This window comes from Rhopilema esculentum, chromosome 10 (genome assembly GCF_057945365.1).
Source record: "Rhopilema esculentum isolate cy_ngs chromosome 10, ASM5794536v1, whole genome shotgun sequence".
NCBI classification, from domain to species: Eukaryota; Metazoa; Cnidaria; class Scyphozoa; order Rhizostomeae; family Rhizostomatidae; genus Rhopilema; species Rhopilema esculentum.
Window position 1 is genome coordinate 10,493,381 of NC_142824.1, and position 20,760 is coordinate 10,514,140.

General features: G+C 32.9%; 1 protein-coding gene across 1 annotated transcript; it reads right to left on the reverse strand.

The window, feature by feature from the left end:
- Positions 1 to 7,187: 7,187 nt before the first annotated feature.
- LOC135692897 (mitochondrial basic amino acids transporter) lies at positions 7,188 to 16,790 on the reverse strand. Its single transcript, XM_089110794.1, has 5 exons — positions 16,703 to 16,790; positions 14,694 to 14,871; positions 11,216 to 11,259; positions 10,170 to 10,250; positions 7,188 to 9,640 (listed from the first exon to the last, which is right to left on the reverse strand). Exons 2-5 carry the CDS (start codon positions 14,764 to 14,766, stop codon positions 8,936 to 8,938), a joined length of 903 nt encoding a protein of 300 aa, XP_088966920.1. The 5' UTR covers positions 14,767 to 14,871; positions 16,703 to 16,790; the 3' UTR covers positions 7,188 to 8,935.
- Between the last annotated feature and the right edge of the window lie 3,970 nt (positions 16,791 to 20,760).

The window sequence follows — 20,760 nt, forward strand, 5'->3', positions numbered from 1 at the left end:
CCGAAATTTGTTTGTGCTTTTGTGATTCTACTGTCTGATTTTATTCGTGCTGGGAAAACGACATCATAGTTTGATAGTAACGATCTAAAGGAAGATATACTGAGAAAATATTTTGATTGAAGATTTCTACAATAGTATATGAACCTGCTTTGTGGGAAAATTTTTAAAACTTAACTCACGTTGCTATCAGCGCTCCTTCCAAGCTGTATTTGAGTAGCGTATGCCAAACAAAAAACTTTTGGAACTGTAGAAACTTGATGCCATTAAAAGAAAGTTAATGTTTTTGGTTGATTTTATTTCGACTATTGAAAATTTTGAAAGTCAGAGCTTATGTAGGAAATTTTCATATTAAGCATTTTGATATTAGTAGAAACTGTGACTTACATTTCGGCCAAAAATTAAAGCAATATTTTTTCGACAAGCATGCAGTTTTGAACTAAGAATCTCCTTTAAAACTATCTGTGGTTTTTACTGCCTTTTAGCGCTATGAGGCTGTGATGTATCAAATTCAAAATCGATTAACGCGAAAAGCAATTCAAAAAGTCTAAACCACTTCACTAAGGGAAGAATCTTTCGCAAAAAACTTTCGCATTTCTCACCTTTTGGCCTAAATCGCGAAAGTTTTAATGGGAAATTCGCGAAATTTCATTCTCGTGGAATATTCAGAGAGCTTTGTTATTGACCCTCTTGGAAACTTTGATGATGTTTGATTGTTTTTAACGAATTTTGATATTATTTCATTCTTTTATATTTAGTGGAATAAAAATAGAAAAAGAAATAAAAATAGAACCTCGGTTTCATAGAAATAGAACCTTGGTTTCATAAAAATATGTTTCGTGCAAATTTCGTGATTTTTACTAAGACGCGAAATTTTTGCTCGTGTAAGATCCTATTTCGCTTCTTTCGTGAAAGTTAATCCTCTAACTTTGCGCTTTTCTCACTTTGCAAAAGTGATAGATTTTTCAGGATTTGACATTCATGACATGGTGTTCAGAGTTTTACTACCAGAAAAGCACGACGTATAAGATTGTTAAGCTGGAGTCAAAAAATAGCATTTTATTTACCAATCTAATCTGAACAACAAAGCTCTATTCATTCTTTATGGACCGAATTATTGATGTTAATGCGGTGTTGTAAAGCTTGAGTAAGATTTCAGGGAAATTGGCAAAGAAAAGCTTGATGTATAAGGGAATTGCAAAAAAATTCAGCTTATTGTTTAGGTTTCATTCAAGATTTAACTTCAAGTCTTGTTAATTTTTATCATGCAAAAGCGAATTAGCCTTTTTCTAGAGGAAAAAATCTCGAAAAAGATTGTGTATTTTTCAATGCCCTTTGACTGAGTCCCGACCGGTCTAGAAAGTCGTTATTTTTTCGAAAAAAAAATACTTTTACTGTAAATACTTGAATTGCCCCCCCCCCTCGAATGAACCTTTGCACTAGAACTACAAATTGTCAATAACCCCCTCAAATAAGCCCCCACTGCTACCATGAATCCTCGAATTAGCCCCCCTCTCAATTGGTTGATTTTTGCCCTCTGAGGTTGCCTTTGGCGTTTTCATACTTTTGGAAATAATTAATCAAATGTTTATAAAAAAATTCCTATTAAAATATACGAGGTCTTTTAATAATCTCTTCTTAATGTCAATTATGATTTTATAAGCCCCCCCCCCTTCGTCTAAGCTCCCCTCGAATAACCCCCCATCCAAAAATGTAAAAAATAAATAAACACCTAGAGGGGTAATTCAAGAATTTAAGGAATTCCACTCACGTAAATTCAGTTCTTGCTCATTCTAATCATATAAAAACAAATAAGCCTGTTTTTAAAGAGAACTTTTTTGAAAAAAAATTCGAGGATTTTCCTAAGCCTATCGCCTTAGTCTTTTCTTTAAAACTGACCAGACTAAAAAGTCGTCATTTTTTAGAATAAATCTAATTTCATTCCAACTCTATCTTAATTTATCTTTTATAACTTAAGCTTTGACCATATAGAAATATATTAACCTCTTTTTCCTTTTAAGGATCTTTTTTTGCTTTTGGCTTCACTTCATTCATAAAAAAATTCGACCCGTCTAAAAAAGTGCTTTCTTTCAAAAGATTCGACTTTCGTTAGAAAACTAACTTCAATTCTTGTTTATTTTGAAATCAGAAAAGCGATTTAACTTGCTTTTAGAATAAACAAAATTAAGAAAAATTTGAGGGTTATTTCTAAACATATGCACTCACTTTTTTCTCTAAAATTGACCCATGCAAAAGACGTTGTTTTCGAAAAACACTACTTTCTTTCAAACTCTAATTTCAATTGTTGTATATTTTAATTGAAAGAAAGCAAATAAATATCTATAAATGTCTGAGGAAAAAATTTTCGAAAAAAATTGAATATTTTTTTAAGCTTAAAGCTTTATTTTTTTTATTGTAAATCAACCCGTCTAAAAGTCGCTATTTTGTCGACAAATATGACTTTCATTCAAAAAATAACCTCAATTCTTGTTTATTTTGATATTGCAAAGCAAATTAGCTTCTTTCTAGAAGAAAACAATTTCGAAAAAATATTTGCAGTTTTTTCTAAGCCTATAGCTTTACTTTTTTATTATAAATCGACCCATCTAAAAAATCGTTATTTTTCCATAAAAACGACTTTTATTCAAGATTCAACTTAAATTCTGGTTTATTATGATCAGGCAAAAGCAAAGTAGGCTCTTTTAGAAGGGAAAAATTTTCGGTCATGCAAAAGCGAATTAGCCCTTTATAGAGGGAAAAAATTTGAAAAAAGTTTCGGGTTTTCATAAGCCTATAGCCTTACTTTCTTATTATAAATCGACCCGTCTAGAAAGTTGCTATTCTTTCGATGAATACGCCTTTGATTCAAAAGAAACTTGAATTCTTTATTATCTTGATCTCTTTCTTGAAGAAAAAATTTTCGCAAAAAATTTACAGATTTTTATCAACCTATAGCCTTACTTTATTATCATAGATCAAGTCGTCTAAATTATCTTTTACTTTTCGAAAATTATGACTTCCATTCAAAAGCTAACTTAAATTCTTGAAGGAAAAACTTTAGAAAAAAACTTGCAGAATTTTATCAACCTATAGCCTTACTTTTTTATCATAGATCAAGTCGTCTAAAAAGTCTTTTACTTTTCGAAAATTATGACTTTCATTCAAAAACTAACTTCAATTCTTGGAGGAAAAACTTTAGAAAAAAACTTGCAGACTTTTATCAACCTATAGCCTTACTTTTTTATCATAGATCAAGTCGTCTAAAAGGTCTTTTACTTTTCGAAAATTATGACTTTCATTCAAAAACTAACTTAAATTCTTGAAGGAAAAACTTTCGAAAAAAACTTGCAGAATTTTATCAGCCTATAGCCTTACTTTTTTATCATAGATCAAGTCGTCTAAAAAGTCTTTTACTTTTCGAAAATTATGACTTTCATTCAAAAACTAACTTAAATTCTTGAAGGAAAAACTTTCGAAAAAAAATTGCAGATTTTTATCAGCCTATAGCCTTACTTTTTTATCATAGATCAAGTCGTCTAAAAAGTCTTTTACTTTTCGAAAATTATGACTTTCATTCAAAAACTAACTTAAATTCTTGAAGGAAAAACTTTCGAAAAAAAATTGCAGATTTTTATCAGCCTATAGCCTTACTTTTTTATCATAGATCAAGTCGTCTAAAAAGTCTTTTACTTTTAGAAAATTATGACTTTCATTCAAAAACTAACTTCAATTCTTGAAGGAAAACTTTAGAAAAAAAATTGCAGATTTTTATCAGCCTATAGCCTTACTTATTTATCATAGATCAAGTCGTCTAAAAAGTCTTTTACTTTTCGAAAATTATGACTCTCATTCAAAAGCTAACTTAAATTCTTGAAGGAAAAACTTTAGAAAAAAACTTGCAGAATTTTATCAACCTATAGCCTTACTTTTTTATCATAGATCAAGTCGTCTAAAAAGTCTTTTACTTTTCGAAAATTATGACTTTCATTCAAAAACTAACTTCAATTCTTGGAGGAAAAACTTTAGAAAAAAACTTGCAGACTTTTATCAACCTATAGCCTTACTTTTTTATCATAGATCAAGTCGTCTAAAAAGTCTTTTACTTTTCGAAAATTATGACTTTCATTCAAAAACTAACTTAAATTCTTGAAGGAAAAACTTTAGAGAAAAACTTGCAGAATTTTATCAGCCTATAGCCTTACTTTTTTATCATAGATCAAGTCGTCTAAAAGGTCTTTTACTTTTCGAAAATTATGACTTTCATTCAAAAACTAACTTAAATTCTTGAAGGAAAAACTTTCGAAAAAAACTTGCAGAATTTTATCAGCCTATAGCCTTACTTTTTTATCATAGATCAAGTCGTCTAAAAAGTCTTTTACTTTTCGAAAATTATGACTTTCATTCAAAAACTAACTTAAATTCTTGAAGGAAAAACTTTCGAAAAAAAATTGCAGATTTTTATCAGCCTATAGCCTTACTTTTTTATCATAGATCAAGTCGTCTAAAAAGTCTTTTACTTTTAGAAAATTATGACTTTCATTCAAAAACTAACTTCAATTCTTGAAGGAAAACTTTAGAAAAAAAATTGCAGATTTTTATCAGCCTATAGCCTTACTTATTTATCATAGATCAAGTCATCTAAAAAGTCTTTTACTTTTCGAAAATTATGACTCTCATTCAAAAGCTAACTTCAATTCTTGAAGAAATAATTTTCGAAAAAACTTGCAGATTTTTATCAACCTATAGCCTTACTTTTTTATCATAGATCAAGTCGTCTAAAAAGTCTTTACTTTTCGAAAATTATGACTTCCATTCAAAAGCTAACTTCAATTCTTGAAGAAATAATTTTCGAAAAAACTTGCAGATTTTTATCAGCCTATAGCCTTACTTATTTATCATAGATCAAGTCGTCTAAAAAGTCTTTTACTTTTCGAAAATTATGACTTTCATTCAAAAACTAACTTCAATTCTTGAAGGAAAAACTTTAGAAAAAAAATTGCAGATTTTTATCAGCCTATAGCCTTACTTATTTATCATAGATCAAGTCGTCTAAAAAGTCTTTTACTTTTCGAAAGTTATGACTTTCATTCAAAAACTTACTTAAATTCTTGAAGAAATAATTTTCGAAAAAACTTGCAGATTTTTATCAACCTATAGCCTTACTTTTTTATCATAGATCAAGTCGTCTAAAAAGTCTTTACTTTTCGAAAGTTATGACTTTCATTCAAAAACTTACTTAAATTCTTGAAGAAATAATTTTCGAAAAAAACTTGCAGATTTTTATCAGCCTATAGCCTTACTTATTTATCATAGATCAAGTCGTCTAAAAAGTCTTTTACTTTTCGAAAATTATGAATCTCATTCAAAAGCTAACTTTGATTCTTGAAGAAATAATTTTCGAAAAAACTTGCAGATTTTTATCAACCTATAGCATTACTTTTTTATCATAGATCAAGTCGTCTAAAAAGTCTTTTACTTTTCGAAAATTTCGACTTCCATTCAAAAACTAACTTCAATTCTTGAAGAAATAATTTTCGAAAAAACTTGCAGATTTTTATCAGCCTATAGCCTTACTTATTTATCATAGATCAAGTCGTCTAAAAAGTCTTTTACTTTTCGAAAATTTCGACTTTCATTCAAAAACTAACTTCGATTCTTGAAGAAATAATTTTCGAAAAAAAATTGCAGATTTTTATCAGCCTATAGCCTTACTTATTTATCATAGATCAAGTCGTCTAAAAAGTCTTTTACTTTTCGAAAATTTCGACTTTCATTCAAAAACTAACTTCGATTCTTGAAGAAATAATTTTCGAAAAAAAATTGCAGATTTTTATCAGCCTATAGCCTTACTTATTTATCATAGATCAAGTCGTCTAAAAAGTCTTTTACTTTTCGAAAATTATGAATCTCATTCAAAAGCTAACTTTGATTCTTGAAGAAATAATTTTCGAAAAAACTTGCAGATTTTTATCAACCTATAGCATTACTTTTTTATCATAGATCAAGTCGTCTTTTACTTTTCGAAAATTTCGACTTCCATTCAAAAACTAACTTCAATTCTTGAAGAAATAATTTTCGAAAAAACTTGCAGATTTTTATCAGCCTATATCCTTACTTATTTATCATAGATCAAGTCGTCTAAAAAGTCTTTTACTTTTTGAAAATTTCGACTTTCATTCAAAAACTAACTTCGATTCTTGAAGAAATAATTTTCGAAAAAAAATTGCAGATTTTTATCAGCCTATAGCCTTACTTATTTATCATAGATCAAGTCGTCTAAAAAGTCTTTTACTTTTCGAAAGTTATGACTTTCATTCAAAAACTTACTTAAATTCTTGAAGGAAAAACTTTAGAAAAAAACTTGCAGAATTTTATCAGCCTATAGCCTTACTTTTTTATCATAGATCAAGTCGTCTAAAATGTCTTTTCCTTTTCGAAAATTATGACTTTCATTCAAAAACTAGCTTTAATTCTTGTTTATTTTAATCATGTATAGGAAATTAGCTTGTTTAAGATAAAAGATAAAAGATGAAAGTTTCTAGATTTGCTTTAATTCTTTTTCTTTTGATCTGAAACTAGCATTTTCTCCTGTTTTTAAAAGGAACTTATGAAAAATTCTAGCTTATTCTAAGCGTATAGACTTACTTTTTAATGAGGTATTGACCAGTCTTAAACTTTCCTGTAATGAAAGCTTTTATTTACTCACTTAGATAATTGTATATTTTGGTTGAAAAGAAGCAAATTAATCTCTTTTTAGACGAAAAGTTTTTTTAAGCTAATATTTTTACTTTGTTCTTTAAAATATCTCTAATTAATTCCAACTCAACACTTGATTCCAAAACTAAAAAGGGATATGGTTTCGGATAATTTGACGATAGTTAATATGCCTGCCAGCTTACTTTTTTAATCAAAAGTCGACTATTATTGAAAACTATCTTCAATTTCTTCTAAATTTTTCTCAAAAAGAGGCGAATAAACCTCTTTCTTGAAGGAAAGAATTTGAGAATATTGGAGGATATTTTGAAATCGATGGCTTTATTTTTGATCAAATGACTACCCATCAAAAAATTCGTTTTTTCCGAAAAGGATAAATTTCTTTTAACAAGACGTTTCAAGTTCTTTTCCGAACTAACTTCAATTCCTATTCATTCTTATCACATTGAAGTGAATTAATCATGAAGACGAGAGAATTTTGGTACGGGATACACTTATTTTCAAGACCTTTAGCCTTACTTCTCTCTCAATTTTCATTTCTCAAAAATGTTAGTATTATCCATTTTTCTAGGTGTAAAAAGGCAGTATAAACAGCCACTTACCTGTTTCCAGTCATGTTTTAAGCGTATAAAAGCACTTCACCGAGACAATGTATGTATGTATAAAAAGCCTTACTTTTCAATGCCTATAGCCTTACTTTTTCCTAAAAATTGAATGTTCAAATGTATTGGCTTTAGTCACTTTTCTTGCCGTAAACGGACAATAAAAGTTGTCATTTGTTTTTCAAGTCTTGTTTTAAGCGTAAAAAAGTGTTTCACCGGAAAATGATGACTTGGAGAACAAAACATCTTCGTAGCCTATAACCCTATCTTTTCCTCACATTATGAATACACAAAAATATTGGCATCATGTTTTTCTATTTTCTCAGTGCAAAAAGACATCAAAAATTACTATCCTTGCTTCATTTTCTATTGTTTTAGGCATATTCAACTATTTTTCCAAAAATTGTTTGAATAGAAACCTCTTATTTCTCAAAGTCTATAGCCTAAAGATTTTTACTCAAAATCTGAATGCTCAAAAATATCGTAATCATTCATTTTCTCAGTGTAAAGTATAATAAAACTACTATTTGTTCATTCCAATCTTGTATTAAGCGTAATTAGGCATTTCAGCAAGAAACCTTTGGTATAGAACATTAATTTTTAAGAGCCTTTATCCTTACTCCTCCACAAAATTTAAATGCTCAAAAATTTGGCATAATCCGGTTTTATTTGCATAACAAGACAATAAAAGCAGCAATCGTTTCCAGTTTTTTAAGACTAATGAGGCATTTCGCTAAGAAAATTTCCGTGTTGAAAATTCTTATCAAGTCCTTAACCTTCCACTGAATTTGAACAACTTTCATCACTTTTCCGTGTAAGCGGGCTATAAAACTGCCAATATTTGTGTCTATAGCTGTTTTTTGCATCATAGGTAGCGCAAGTTTTTTGCACAATTCACAGTCACGGTGAATTAATGTGAGAATTCATTTCACTGCTGTTTTTGAGCGAATTGGTGCACTTGTTTGTAAGGAAATGTTTTTAAGGAAATTGTTGTTGTTAAATTTTTCTAACCTTTTTTCCCTCGAAGTCTAATGTAAAAGATGTTGGTATTTTCCACTTTTATTGGTGTCAAAAGACAATAAAATGTGTCATTTCGCTTGCTCTTTTTGCTTTGTTTGTTAGTTTGTTTGTTTGTTTATCACGCTTTATACCAGAATAGTTTTGGTAGCAAAACTTAAACAGCTTTTCAAATCTTATAACCCTACTTTTTGCCCCTCTTTAATATCAGCTTAAGGAAGTGAGGAAAGTGATTCGGACATTAAGCCAATAAAATTTTACATTAAGACTTTCAGTTTTCAAGCCATTGTCCTTTTTTGTCCTAGATTTGAACAACTAAAAACCCGCTAAATTAATTCGCAATTTTTGATGGCCTTAACATTCATGACTTTATGCTTTTATCATTGTATTTCATATTTTTTTACTCTTATTTTCTGATGTTGAGTATCTGTCTAATAACAGCTAAAAAATGATTTTTGGTATATCTTTGATTATGATAATATGCACCAGTGATTTTTGAATTTTGAATTGTTAATTACAATATAGAAAAAATCACAATAATATAAAACTTACGATGAACAAGAGTCATTTCTTATAAATGTTTTTTTTGTTGAAACTGCTTTCAATCATTTCTCTCTTCGAGCATTTACTAGCCTCAGCGAACCCTCCACCACTGCAAATGTAGCAGCATTGACTGGAAATGCCCTGATTACACAAACTGACATTCCTCTAACAAAAACTCTGTATCCTTCACTGTTGATGCTTGTTCTGATGCAATCCAAATAGCCATCATACTTTCCCAAAGGTTTGAGGCCTTCTGCTTGAATTTTCGACTTGATTACATCCGTTGGGTATGAGTATACCCATGATGCCATACCGGTGATCCCACCAGCAACCATGACTGTCCAAGGGCCTAAATCGTTAAAGGTCTTTCCTTCTGGCGTGCAAAATGTTAGCATTGAATGGTACAATCCAAAGTACAAGCCAAATGCGGGGATATCTCTGATAAGAGTTATTTTCATACCGCGATACAAAGCAAACAAACCTTCTTGACGGTAGATCTTGGCAATGCAATCAAGTGGTCCAAGAAATTGTCTTTGACTTTTTGACAGCCTCTCTCCCTTCCCTTGAACTTGCAACTTTGTTTTGATCAACTCAACAGGACAAATGACAATCGTTTGTGCAGCACCAGCCATACAGCCTGCAATTATTTCACTTCTTAAGCCAGGTTCCAAAAAACGCATCACTGTTCCTTGGACTCCAAATATGATGGCGTTTATAGCTGATTGGCCAGCAATAGGTGGGGTGAGACCTTTGAACAGGCCAGCTACCTACACAAATTAAGTAAAAATACGTTCTCACTATTGGATGATTTTAGAAAGAGATGTTACAACGATGTAATCCGGGAATTGATGGTAAAAACTCAAAAGATTTTCAAAAGATGATAACAAGTTACAAGTACTCAGAATCTCGTTGCACGATTACCCTAAATTTCTTTCGTCTCAACGGTAATTAAAGTTCTAGGGAGACACGGGAGAGCTTACGATGATCTTCAGATGAGTTAGGCAACCTCCCATCCTGAAGTCAATGAGCATGCGTGTAATAAAGATGTCACTCCATCCGCATGCTCTCTGACTCCAGGAAAGAGGAGGGAAAGAGGATTGACTCATTCATTAAAATTCTTTCTCTAGTTGCTCGCAATCCAGCGTAAAAATTGACTAAAATATTTCAAACAGCTAACAGCTTATAACAAACATACCAGAGCTTCTGCTTCAAAAGAATTATTGTTTTTCATACAATTATATCAAAGTCCATGGTTGAAAGAAGAAAAAGAAGAAAAATTATAGAAAATTTACTTACTCCTTCTGTTTTGATAATCTTGAATGCACAATCAATGGCATTTTTGTAGATTTTTTCTTGTCCTTGGGTTTGGAGTCTCACCTTGAGTAAAGGAACTGAGATTTTATCAAAGATAATCTTAACTGATCAGTCCAACTTCTTACTGAAGCTTTTTTTGTTGTAAAGAAACTCGCCATTGCTTCTGTTGAACATACTTTACAATGCTTCTTTAACCGAAATACTTGGGTTAAACTTTCTTTATTTAACAACGATGGTACTTGAAATACTTCACTCACTATGGGCTTTACTCTTATGTTATGAAAGTTGTTCACACTTATTTAACATTTACAAGTATGGATCTAGCCTTCCACTACTGATATTTATAGTAAAACACTTTAATTATAAATTTATACTTTCACAAACAATCAAATTTTTTTTACTTTATTACGCCTCTTTGTATAAATTTGTGTAATACGCCTCTTTGCTTGCGACATCTTTCCCGCCAACCAAAAGTGTCGTTATTCAAAAGTCACATTATTATTTCGTCTTGCATCACGTGACTGAGCTTCTTTTACCCAAGCAGTGTTTTCCACGCTCATATGTGATATAATTTCTGAAGAGATCGTTGGCTTTTCAAAATTTTGTTTTTGCGTTGGATTCTGTATCTTTTGAAAAGAACATTAACAAACCTTCCATTATCTAATGCTCCTGATTTGTTTCCATTTTGCAGTTTTATGCACAAGCATCATTGATACATGTTTCTATATGATATAATGTTATGGCAATGTTGCTGAAGCACCCTTTTTACCAACTCTAGTCAAGTGTTATTGATTCTTTAACTTAACATCTAGTTCATTGTGCCTTTTATATTACTTTAATCCTTTTAAGGTTTTTGGCACTACGAAATTTGAAGATCTTTCGGCAAAGTGGAAACATAGCATGCTAAAATATTATATATCAGACCTTCTTCGACGTATTGTTCAACTTTAAAACCCTGGAATTAATTACCGCAACTCTAAACCAAAAACGATTGATAATGTTCAGCAATTCTTAAACTATACACGTACCTTGACTGTGTCAAACGGTTGGCCAACGATTGTTCCACAGACACCTGGGGAGAGATCAGAGAAAAGAAATAACTAACAGTTCTGCGATAATCTTATTCCGTGACCTAATTCTTTAACTTCCTCTGTCAAATTTCCAATCCGTGACCTGGCTTTGAAAGGGCCCGTAGAGCATGACTAGGTCTAAATAGGCGTGGTCACTTAGAAAGCCTAAATCACATACTTTTAAAATCAGTGGCGGACACTTGGGGGGCGAGGGGGGGCGAGGGGGGCGACCGCCCCCAATAATTTACAGGACAATGGTCTTTTGTTCTAAAACAATGGGAAATGTGACGCCTGCAACTTCTGAGAAGCCCCGGTGGCGATTGCCACATAGCCACCAACCCCTTATATCCAATAATCTTGTCAACCACAGACCAACGGAAGTATGAAGCAAAACTGGATAAATCACGAGATGAATCATCAGGCAGTAGGCGAACGTTGAGAAAGGAGGTTGTTACAAAATTTCCCACTATTCACGAATAATATCCTTCATTATTTTTACAATTGCTCACGGTACCAAATGCCTGACAACATTCAAAGTATCATAAGTTTGCTAAAAAGCTTACGCATCGAAAATAAATTTCAAAAAACGTAACATACAAATACTTTTACGTTTGTAATTACAGTAAAGGGAATAAATGGAAAGAAAATTGGAGGCAGAGTTGCCAACTTGGTCAAGATATGAAAAATGATATTCTTGTGCAAGACAAAGCTGTAACCTCTCTTTTCTCACAATGAATAGAACAAAATCATCGCTTAAGGCTAAAAATAATCTTCTTTAGTCTGCACATAGTGGTCTGCACGTTCATATATTTTAAGGAAAAAAGGAAAACAATTGTGGGTCGTTTTGCAGCACAATATTTTTCCACTAATCAATTAAATTTTTGTAGAGAAGACCAGTTCTTTATTTATCTTAATTTTGTATTTCTTTTGATCACATTGTATCGAAGGACCAACTGTTCCTCAATGGTTTTTTAATTTCAAGTGTCCCAAAAATACCACATATCAAGTTGCAAAAATTATCAAAAACTATTTCTTGATGTCTCTGCCTACTACATATCAGGTCTGTATAAACAGTTTTTTTTAAAAAAAGCTATTTTTTGATAGTCTACACCCATTATACACCAACTATAAAGCTAAAATAAACATGACTTGCTTCAGTAGAATTTTGGTGAGAATGTGTGTTTGAATGTCTAAAATTAAATGCATTGCAAAAACCTCAAGAGACAGTTTTGGACAAAGTAGCCAGCTTCGTTTATTGTCTGAAAACTTATGATAACATAATAGGGGCCGATATCTAGCCTTTGCTGGTGTTATTGACACACTTTGTCTGCTGCAGAATAGCTCTGCAGAATAGAATAGGTCAGGAAACCAAGTTTCAGTTAAACAACTTGAATAGTTACAAAGTTACAGTGCAAGACCCAATATAGGACTGGGTACAAGAACCATAGTTTAAAAATTGATTTTGTAAAATTTTTAAAGCTTTTTTGCATCCCATTTTATCCAGCACGTCAAATAACGCCAGAAAAAAGTTTCAGCTTTATAACTTGCAATGTCAAGAATATTGTAGTGCTATACCAGAAAGAGGACTTGGTACCAGTACCCCAGTCCAAAAATAGCTTTAGGGGGCTTTTTTTGAAGCTTTATATGAACTTCATTTTATTCAGCATATCGGATTGTGTACTTGCACCAAACGTCATGCTATTATCATAACATGCACAATTCTACTGCTATGCGTCTGCACTATCAGGAAACTCGAGAGAGCAAGTTGTTTGACAAAACGAAAAGTTTCCACAGCCATAACTTTTTGCTTATAGGTCAGATCACATTGCTCTTTTTGAAATTTTTGCTCAGTTTTGCATGTTCTTTCCGATAGTATCATTAGATTTGAAAAATTCGAAAGTTGAAATTTTGCTGACCGTGCATTTTTCATGCTTCCGGAAACGCAACTTTTGGTCATTTGCCAGAATGTTCCCAGGGCTTAAAATGATCAGTGGCCTTTACTCTTATGCTTTAAAATTTAAAAGTTTCGGTTACCCAGTTTGCTAGAATGTTATGAAAAATTCCCTGTCTACTAAGATGCAAACAAATTAGGTATATCTTTTAAATTATAAAATTTGTATTTTATACCTAGTGAAGTCATATTTAGTGATATGTTATCTAACCAAACATTTACTGTGTTTTTGTAGGAATAATGAATGGAAAGAGATATTTGAGAAAAATTCAGCATCCCACCCGTTTGGCCAAAGAGGAATTCATTGCCTAGGCCAAGCAACATCCCCCTTCCTCCCTAGCAGACAATTGTGTTGACTTGTTGAAAAGTGTAATCGATCTAGATCGATGTTCCGATGAACACTAAATAATTGCTATCGCAAGTCAACATTATTCGTAAAACGTTTGATGGTCACGCCTAACAGCATCAGTAAACAATTAAAGAGCTTATTGATTTGGATCTCAAGCAGAATCATGTTAACTTTCTCAAAGGGGTTTTCCACCGATTATTGCAGTTCTTAACAGTCGCAATAGCTGCAACTCAAACTTGGCTTTCAGATTACGCTGTTCACATTTATAGAATGATAGCTTGATTTTCCAACAAAAATTTCCAGCAAGCATTGCTTTGACTGCCACAGAATAACATGGAAGGTGATTCGAAGTAATTTCAAGGCGGCCATTACAGCTCGACCTGAAAGCTCCTTGTCCGTACAGGTGCATGCAGGTACAAAATATGTCGCATTAGTGCAAGCAGCTTTGAATATATCTTTGAATATAACCATTTATTATCCATTGGTTTCGATAAAACGTGTTATATTAAGAATGTCTACAATTGAAGTGATTTTCAAATGCTACCGAACTATTTCTATGGAACTTACTACAAGCTGACTTGCCTTTGAAAACAAGAGGCGATGAAAATGTAAAAGAATGATAAGATAATTATTTTAGATTAAATTTAGTTCTTCTGTGTCAACTCTCTCATAAATATAGCTCAACCAAAAGCAAGGTTTCAAAATGCACTACTCTTTGTGAAAAAGCTACAAAAGTAAGACAATGGATGATCGTTTGATGAGCGTTTCGTTCTGAATCAGCCAGGGAAATATATATTCCAGAACCAAAACATCTTCATAAATTCTATACATGTATCAATATTTAGTAAATTTCATCCCTTTGAATTATTTGATTACCTACCCTGGTATCTGCAAACCTGGTTTAAACGAAAGGCTAAAGTAGAATACAGCGAATGAAAGATTAAGAGAAACAACAGTGATGAAGTATCAAGGAAATTAACTTCTTTTGTCCTGAGCGAATTAGCAATGGTAAATTTCCTTATTATAAAGTGCATCTTGTGTGTGAAACTTAATGATAAACATAGAGAAGCTACCGAACTATTTATCTTCGAATGCTGGTGTAACTGTGGCTAACAGATCAATACATGCATACCTACCTCCGAAACAACCAGCTGCAAAGTCGATATAAAAACCTTTAGTATTGTTGGCTTGGGGCACTTCTTGTTCCATAGTTCATTTATGTCACTATTTTGTGTGCAAGTTGAAGACTGGTAATTGTGCAAATCCTGAAATTGGTTTTATGTTTAAACTTGGAGGTCAAGGTGTGGCTTTTTCCTGGAAGGAAGGTAAACTTAATTCAAAACATCTGAGAGTTCAGGGGGAGCGCAAGATAGTTATTGTCTTTTCTATAACACCTGCTATTCGCCTCCAGTTACCTAAACTTCCTTACTTTTATAAGCAAGCATAACTATTACAGTTTAGCTTTGAACTTTGAACTTGCCAATTCCCATACTTGACAATTATCTTTTGACTTCTTTTGATAGAATTGAAGTGCTTAAAGTTCCTTGATAGTTCCTTAATTTAAAAGCACATTTGGTGCCATGAAAACTGCACATAATATTGTAGTTAGGAAATAAGGTGAAAACAGAAAGAAGACTAGAAAGACGCTCGATTTATGAAAAGGTGGAATCAATCAATACACTATAAAACAACAATGGCTACCTTCTTGGCACAAAATTTATGTGATTTTTAATTCCTTGTGAATGGAACCGGCTTCCTAATTCTTGATTGTTTGAAATGTTTGAAATATTTAAAATTGAAAAGTTCCTTGGGGGTTTTGTCTTTGGTACTAACGGCTATTCAATTTTCTACCTTCTACATGTAGGTTACTTGCAAAATGGTCCGTTTCTAAAAAAACGAGTAGTAGCAGGTCAGAGGTGCCTTCCTAAAAACTTAGAAAGGAGGGGCTGTGCTGTGAGTAACTCAAGGACCATACCCACGACCATACCCTTTTCATACTCAATATACTTGAATTTTTGTTTTAGACTCTCCGTTGCGTATAGAAATTATTGCTCATTCATGACGAAGGGGGCTGAGCCACCACTGTAGCAGGTGCGCGCTGGAGGAAAAGGTATGGGGGCGTTTTATTGTACCCCCAATTCTTTTTCCGTCAGCACATAAATAATTTTTGTCAAGCAAAATAAAACATTTTTTCATCACCTTGTTATTGTAACCTTTTTGTAAGAATTTTAACGTTTTAACATTTCTGTAGCAGCTCAAAGTATGTCTCAAAAAATACTTGAAATTGAATTTTTCGAATGCTGCATATTAAAATAGATATGCGTGAAAATAGCATATAAAATTATTCATCTTATGACTACACCTTTAGAGAGTGAAACACGTCCTTTTTGTTGGCCAAAATCATTTCTCTACCCCTCAAAAGAACGTTTTGGTTTCCCTGTATCCTCGGTACCAGAGTCTTTATTATTTAGTCTCAGAAATATAATTGAAAACTAGTCACAGAAAATATTTTTGAGCAAGTATGGAATGTTTTGAGCACTTTCCTTCTCCTTCTTTTGTATCCACTCATTCTTTGCTACCGCTGCTTTCTACGATACTTTATCCCTTGATTCACGAGGCCCTGGTACCCAAGGTACGGGAGTACCCAGGGTAGCTTCCCGCTGATGAGTACTCATCGAGATTGCCAAGGTCTGGGGGTAAATTTAGCTTAATTTTAAATCTGGCTGAAACGGCTACACATTATCAGGGGAAAATCAAAAGCAAACTGAAACAATATAGCAAAAAAAATTCACAAAATTTTGAGATTTTTTGTTTATATTCCACAAAAAAATTTTAAGACAAGTTACCTATTACGCTACCTACTAATTACAAAACAAACACTACAAGGACGTTGATGCCACGGGGAGCAATAGACCATGACAACCCCGTGGCAAATTAACAAATAATAAAGAATAAAAACTACCATGTGAATCAGAAAAGATGAGAGAAAAAGAAGAGTCTTTAAATTGGGCACCTTCCACTGTATACTTTGGATGAAGATAAGTGAAATATAAAAACAGCAAGAAAAGCCATTAGCAATCATGAGTGATAAACTGCACGTATTGAACTGTTAGAACCTTATTAAGGGTCGCTAAATGCTACGTACCAAGCCACAAAAATCTTGACCAGTTGACGATTGACAGCTCTGTTATTGTAGGTAGAGTACATCAGCCTTTCGGTGCATTGTCTCCAAACACTGAATAAAACAAAATTGCAATAGAAATGTTTATTCACTACTGAGTTATGAATACTGCAGAACTACAACGAAAACAGGAATTTACCGGGCCTAAAATATCAGCTTTGGTAAGTACAGTAATATCAACCAAATCAAATGTATAATGAAATTAATGTTAAATCTTATTGTTTGGCAATACAGTTTCTTCTTTAAAAAATGCTTTTATAAGAATGCAATCCTTATGAAAAGTAAAAGTTAAGAACAATAAGAATAGGAAAGCCTAAGATTGATTTATAATAAAAACATTCCATAGCTTGTTTGTAGTGATGTGAATACTACAGTCAGTGGATGAAAGTGTTGGGTTGATGTCATTCTGGAAGTCGTTGCATTGCATTGTATTGTATTGCATTGTATTGCATTGCATTGCATTGCATTGCATTGCATTGCATTGCATTGCATTGTATTGCATTGCATTGTATTGTGTTGTGTTGTATCATTTCTTTAATGTTAGTTGTTACGATATGGGGCAAACACATATTCGGAGTAACATGAAGCAAATTCATGGATTGGATAAAGGCTGAAATACACTGTGCATTTAAATGGATTCAATAAAATGGACGGCCCATTTAAATGAAAAAATGTCTCCGTTTACACTCGTTCATTAAATTGAATCAGTTTTTTAAAGCGTCGCCTCATTTCATCATTGACTCTGATGATAACTGTGCTGCTGTTTCCGCCATGATTGCAATTGTTTATAAATAATGAAAACTTTATGCGCAAAAAATTAAATAGGCAACAAAGATCCGTCTGGGTTAAGCCCCGGTTGACCCGAAAAAATGAGCTAGGAATTGATAACACGTCTTTGCAAGAATTCCGTCTGAAAGAAGTCGACGAATATCAAATGTTCTTGAAAAATGTTTCGCGAAAATATCGATGAGCTCTTGTAACTCGTTGATTTTGGTATTAAAAAATAGCACAAGGCTGCAAGAGGCAATACCAGGAAAGATACGTAAAGTTTTCAGCAAGGCTCGTTATTTTGTTTGTCTTGCATCTCTATTGAGATACAGAGGCGACCTTGTGACCCAAAGAAACAGCTATTTTGAAATCCAACTTTGCGTTTACACTGTCCATTTTCCAGCAATCCATTCAATCGAATCCATTCAAACGCATAGTGTATTTCAGCCTTAAGGCAGTTCATTAACTGCAAAAATCAGTTCATAGCAAAAAACATAAACACTTACATAAACACAAAAGTATTGCGTCTGTTCTACGAATTCAAAGACGACAACGTTAGGCATCAATTGATAGTTGATAACAAATCAAACAAAACCTCAAACAACTGGCAACAGAATTTCGAAAAGTTACATTTTATAAAGTAAGTTTTTCCTTTTTTATGGCACAGTCTCGAAGTTTTGAAACCTTTGTAAAATTTAATCAAAATCTTTCATAACAGGCTCTGAATGGTCAGAAAAACAATGACAAAGTTAGTGTTAGAGAACCAGGATAATAATTATCGGCTTGGCAGTACGTGGGAAGTAACACATTCTAATGACATTGAAGCATTGGAGTGCAACAGTTTAACGCAGAAAATTTGTCTTTTTTTGGAGATGAAATTTGGAAAAGATCGATTTGACCAACTGTGATATATTTTACCGACTGAATAAAGAACATATTTTCCGCTGCCATTAAGCCAGTTGGAGCACCAAAGATTTCCGACCAAGACTAGATGCTGAACATCTGATCTAATATTCTCAGAAACCCAAGCAAAAGTAAGTACCTCCGAATTTATCTTAACAAAATATTTCATGTTTGTGCAAATAAAAAGTTTTCTACTGCAATAAACTTGCAGACACTCATATCTTCAAAGCTCTATTTTTGTGATATTGCATTTACATCGCTTAATAAATGGGAAAACCTCATGAATTCTCCTGCAAATTTATATCTTTATTATTTTCTATTATTTTCCATCTTTAATCATTAGAACTTCTTATTTAGAGCTTTGACGTAACACGATAGAAACAGACTTGAGGCAATTTTTTCTTCCTCCAAAACACGTAATAAATGTCACGAAAGACGTGTTAGTGTTGTGGAAATGTCAAAGTGTGTAAATATCCCCGTCTCGTCACTGACACAACAAATTTCAAAACTATGCGTTACTTCTTCTTTGATGTGGTTTCTAATGAACGCTGCTTTTCAAGATGCGGCGTTTAAATGAGGGCGGCGTTTATTTTTAAAATGGTTCGCTGAAGGTGCGGCGTTCAATAGAGGGCCGCGTTTATCAGAGGGCGGTGTTCATTTGAGGAAATACAGTATACCCATGCGCGTGTTGCAGAGAAATGAGAGAAACCTGTCTCAAAGTTAATGGGCTATTGTTGTCAGGAACTAGTATTCACACGATGGCCTAAAACCTAAAAGGCCATCCATGCTGTCCAGGAAATTTTTGTAAAGACAGATTAGCGGTGGATAAGATCATATTTCTGGCATAAGTTCTACTCATGCGGCCGAATCCCTTTGTTGCTCAAATTTCAGCTTGTTTTCAACATTAAGTAATCCCTTTTTACTTCCAGTCAGCTGACATCACACAAGACACAATTTTTCATCTCCTATTTTGACAAAATCAAAATGAAAATATGTTCTTTAGTACGGTAGGGACAAATGATGATAACTACGATAACTCAAACTTTCATTTAATTCAAAACATTTCAGCATATTTTGTGCAGGGTTTATTTAAAGGAATTTTTATCAATGCAAATATGAAAAAAATGGGTGTGGCTTTTTGAAAATTTTAGTGACCACACCCATCAAATTTGATAACTATAGTATACAATGTTCTTATTTATAAAATTGTCCAATCATCACGTTAGCTTTTTAAAAGAATTGGAAAAATTGTTTAGGTTTAAACGTATATTCAAGAATAAAGAACTCAATAAAGATTAAAAGTCATTGTTACGGTTATTTTCTCTTTTTCAATATTGAATGCTCCTACATCAGCTTTTGTGTCTACAGGTAGTTACTGCAATCTGTTTTTTCAATACCAAATCTCTCAACTGTAGTTTTATATTTTATATATTTCATATTTCATATTTGATTTGTTTAAGGAGGGTTGCCCTTCAACGGAAGTTGTTTTTCAAGGGGCCCTCCAATAAAAACTAGTTACAATATACAGTTAAAATGCTAGAAAAAAAACCATAATATTAAAAACCTTTTTACAATTACATGGTATTATACAGTATAAAAAGAACTAGTCAACCCTGTATTGATTTTTTGAAACCACCCAGGGAGGATGCCGTCTTGGTCTCAGCAGGAAGGCTATTCCATAGTTTAGCTCCCCGGAAAGAAAAGCATTTTTGTCCATTTGCTGAACTTTTCTTTGGCAACCTTAAATCAGTCTCAGTGTTCCGGAGGCTGCGGGAGGAGCATGCTGAGTTTTTGGTGAAGAGGCTACACAAGTATTGAGAAGCCAAATCATAGAGCAACTTGAAGACCATTGTTTTAGTCTTATTGCCCATGAGCTCTTCAATGGTCTTCCAGCCCAACTCTGCAGTAAATGGTCTGTTTGGGGTATCAAAGCTGCTATTTGTTATGATCCTAGCAGCACGATTTTGAAGTTTTTGTAACTGGTCGATGTCTGTAGACCCAGCACAACCCCAGACAGAACAACAGTATCTAAAGTGGGGCTGCACAATATCAGTGAAAGGTTTTCAAACTTGCCATAGGCAGTAAGGATCTAGCATGTCTCAAAAAGCCGATCGCCCTGGAGACCTTGGTGGAAACTGCCTTAATTTGCTCTTTCCAAATCGATTTGCACTCCAAGGTACTTTGTCTTTTGAACTACTTCGAGCTCATTGTCGCTTATCTTCAGTTCCAAGCCTACTGTTCGTGCAAATTCAATTAAATGAGCTAATAACAATAAAAGGGATAGGTCTGTGATCAGTAAAACTGTCTATGGAAAGCTCCCAGAAAAATCTCCAAAAAAGATTCGAAAAACT

Coding starts and splice junctions, on each gene's coding strand:
- LOC135692897 (XM_089110794.1), bottom strand. CDS start 14,766: ATGGAACAAGAAGTGCCCCAAGCCAACAATACTAAAGGTTTTTATATC. Junction 11,260..14,693: donor TGCAGCTGGTTGTTTCGGAG/GTAGGTATGCAT, acceptor ATCTCTCCCCAG/GTGTCTGTGGAACAATCGTT. Junction 10,251..11,215: donor AACCGTTTGACACAGTCAAG/GTACGTGTATAG, acceptor CCTTTACTCAAG/GTGAGACTCCAAACCCAAGG.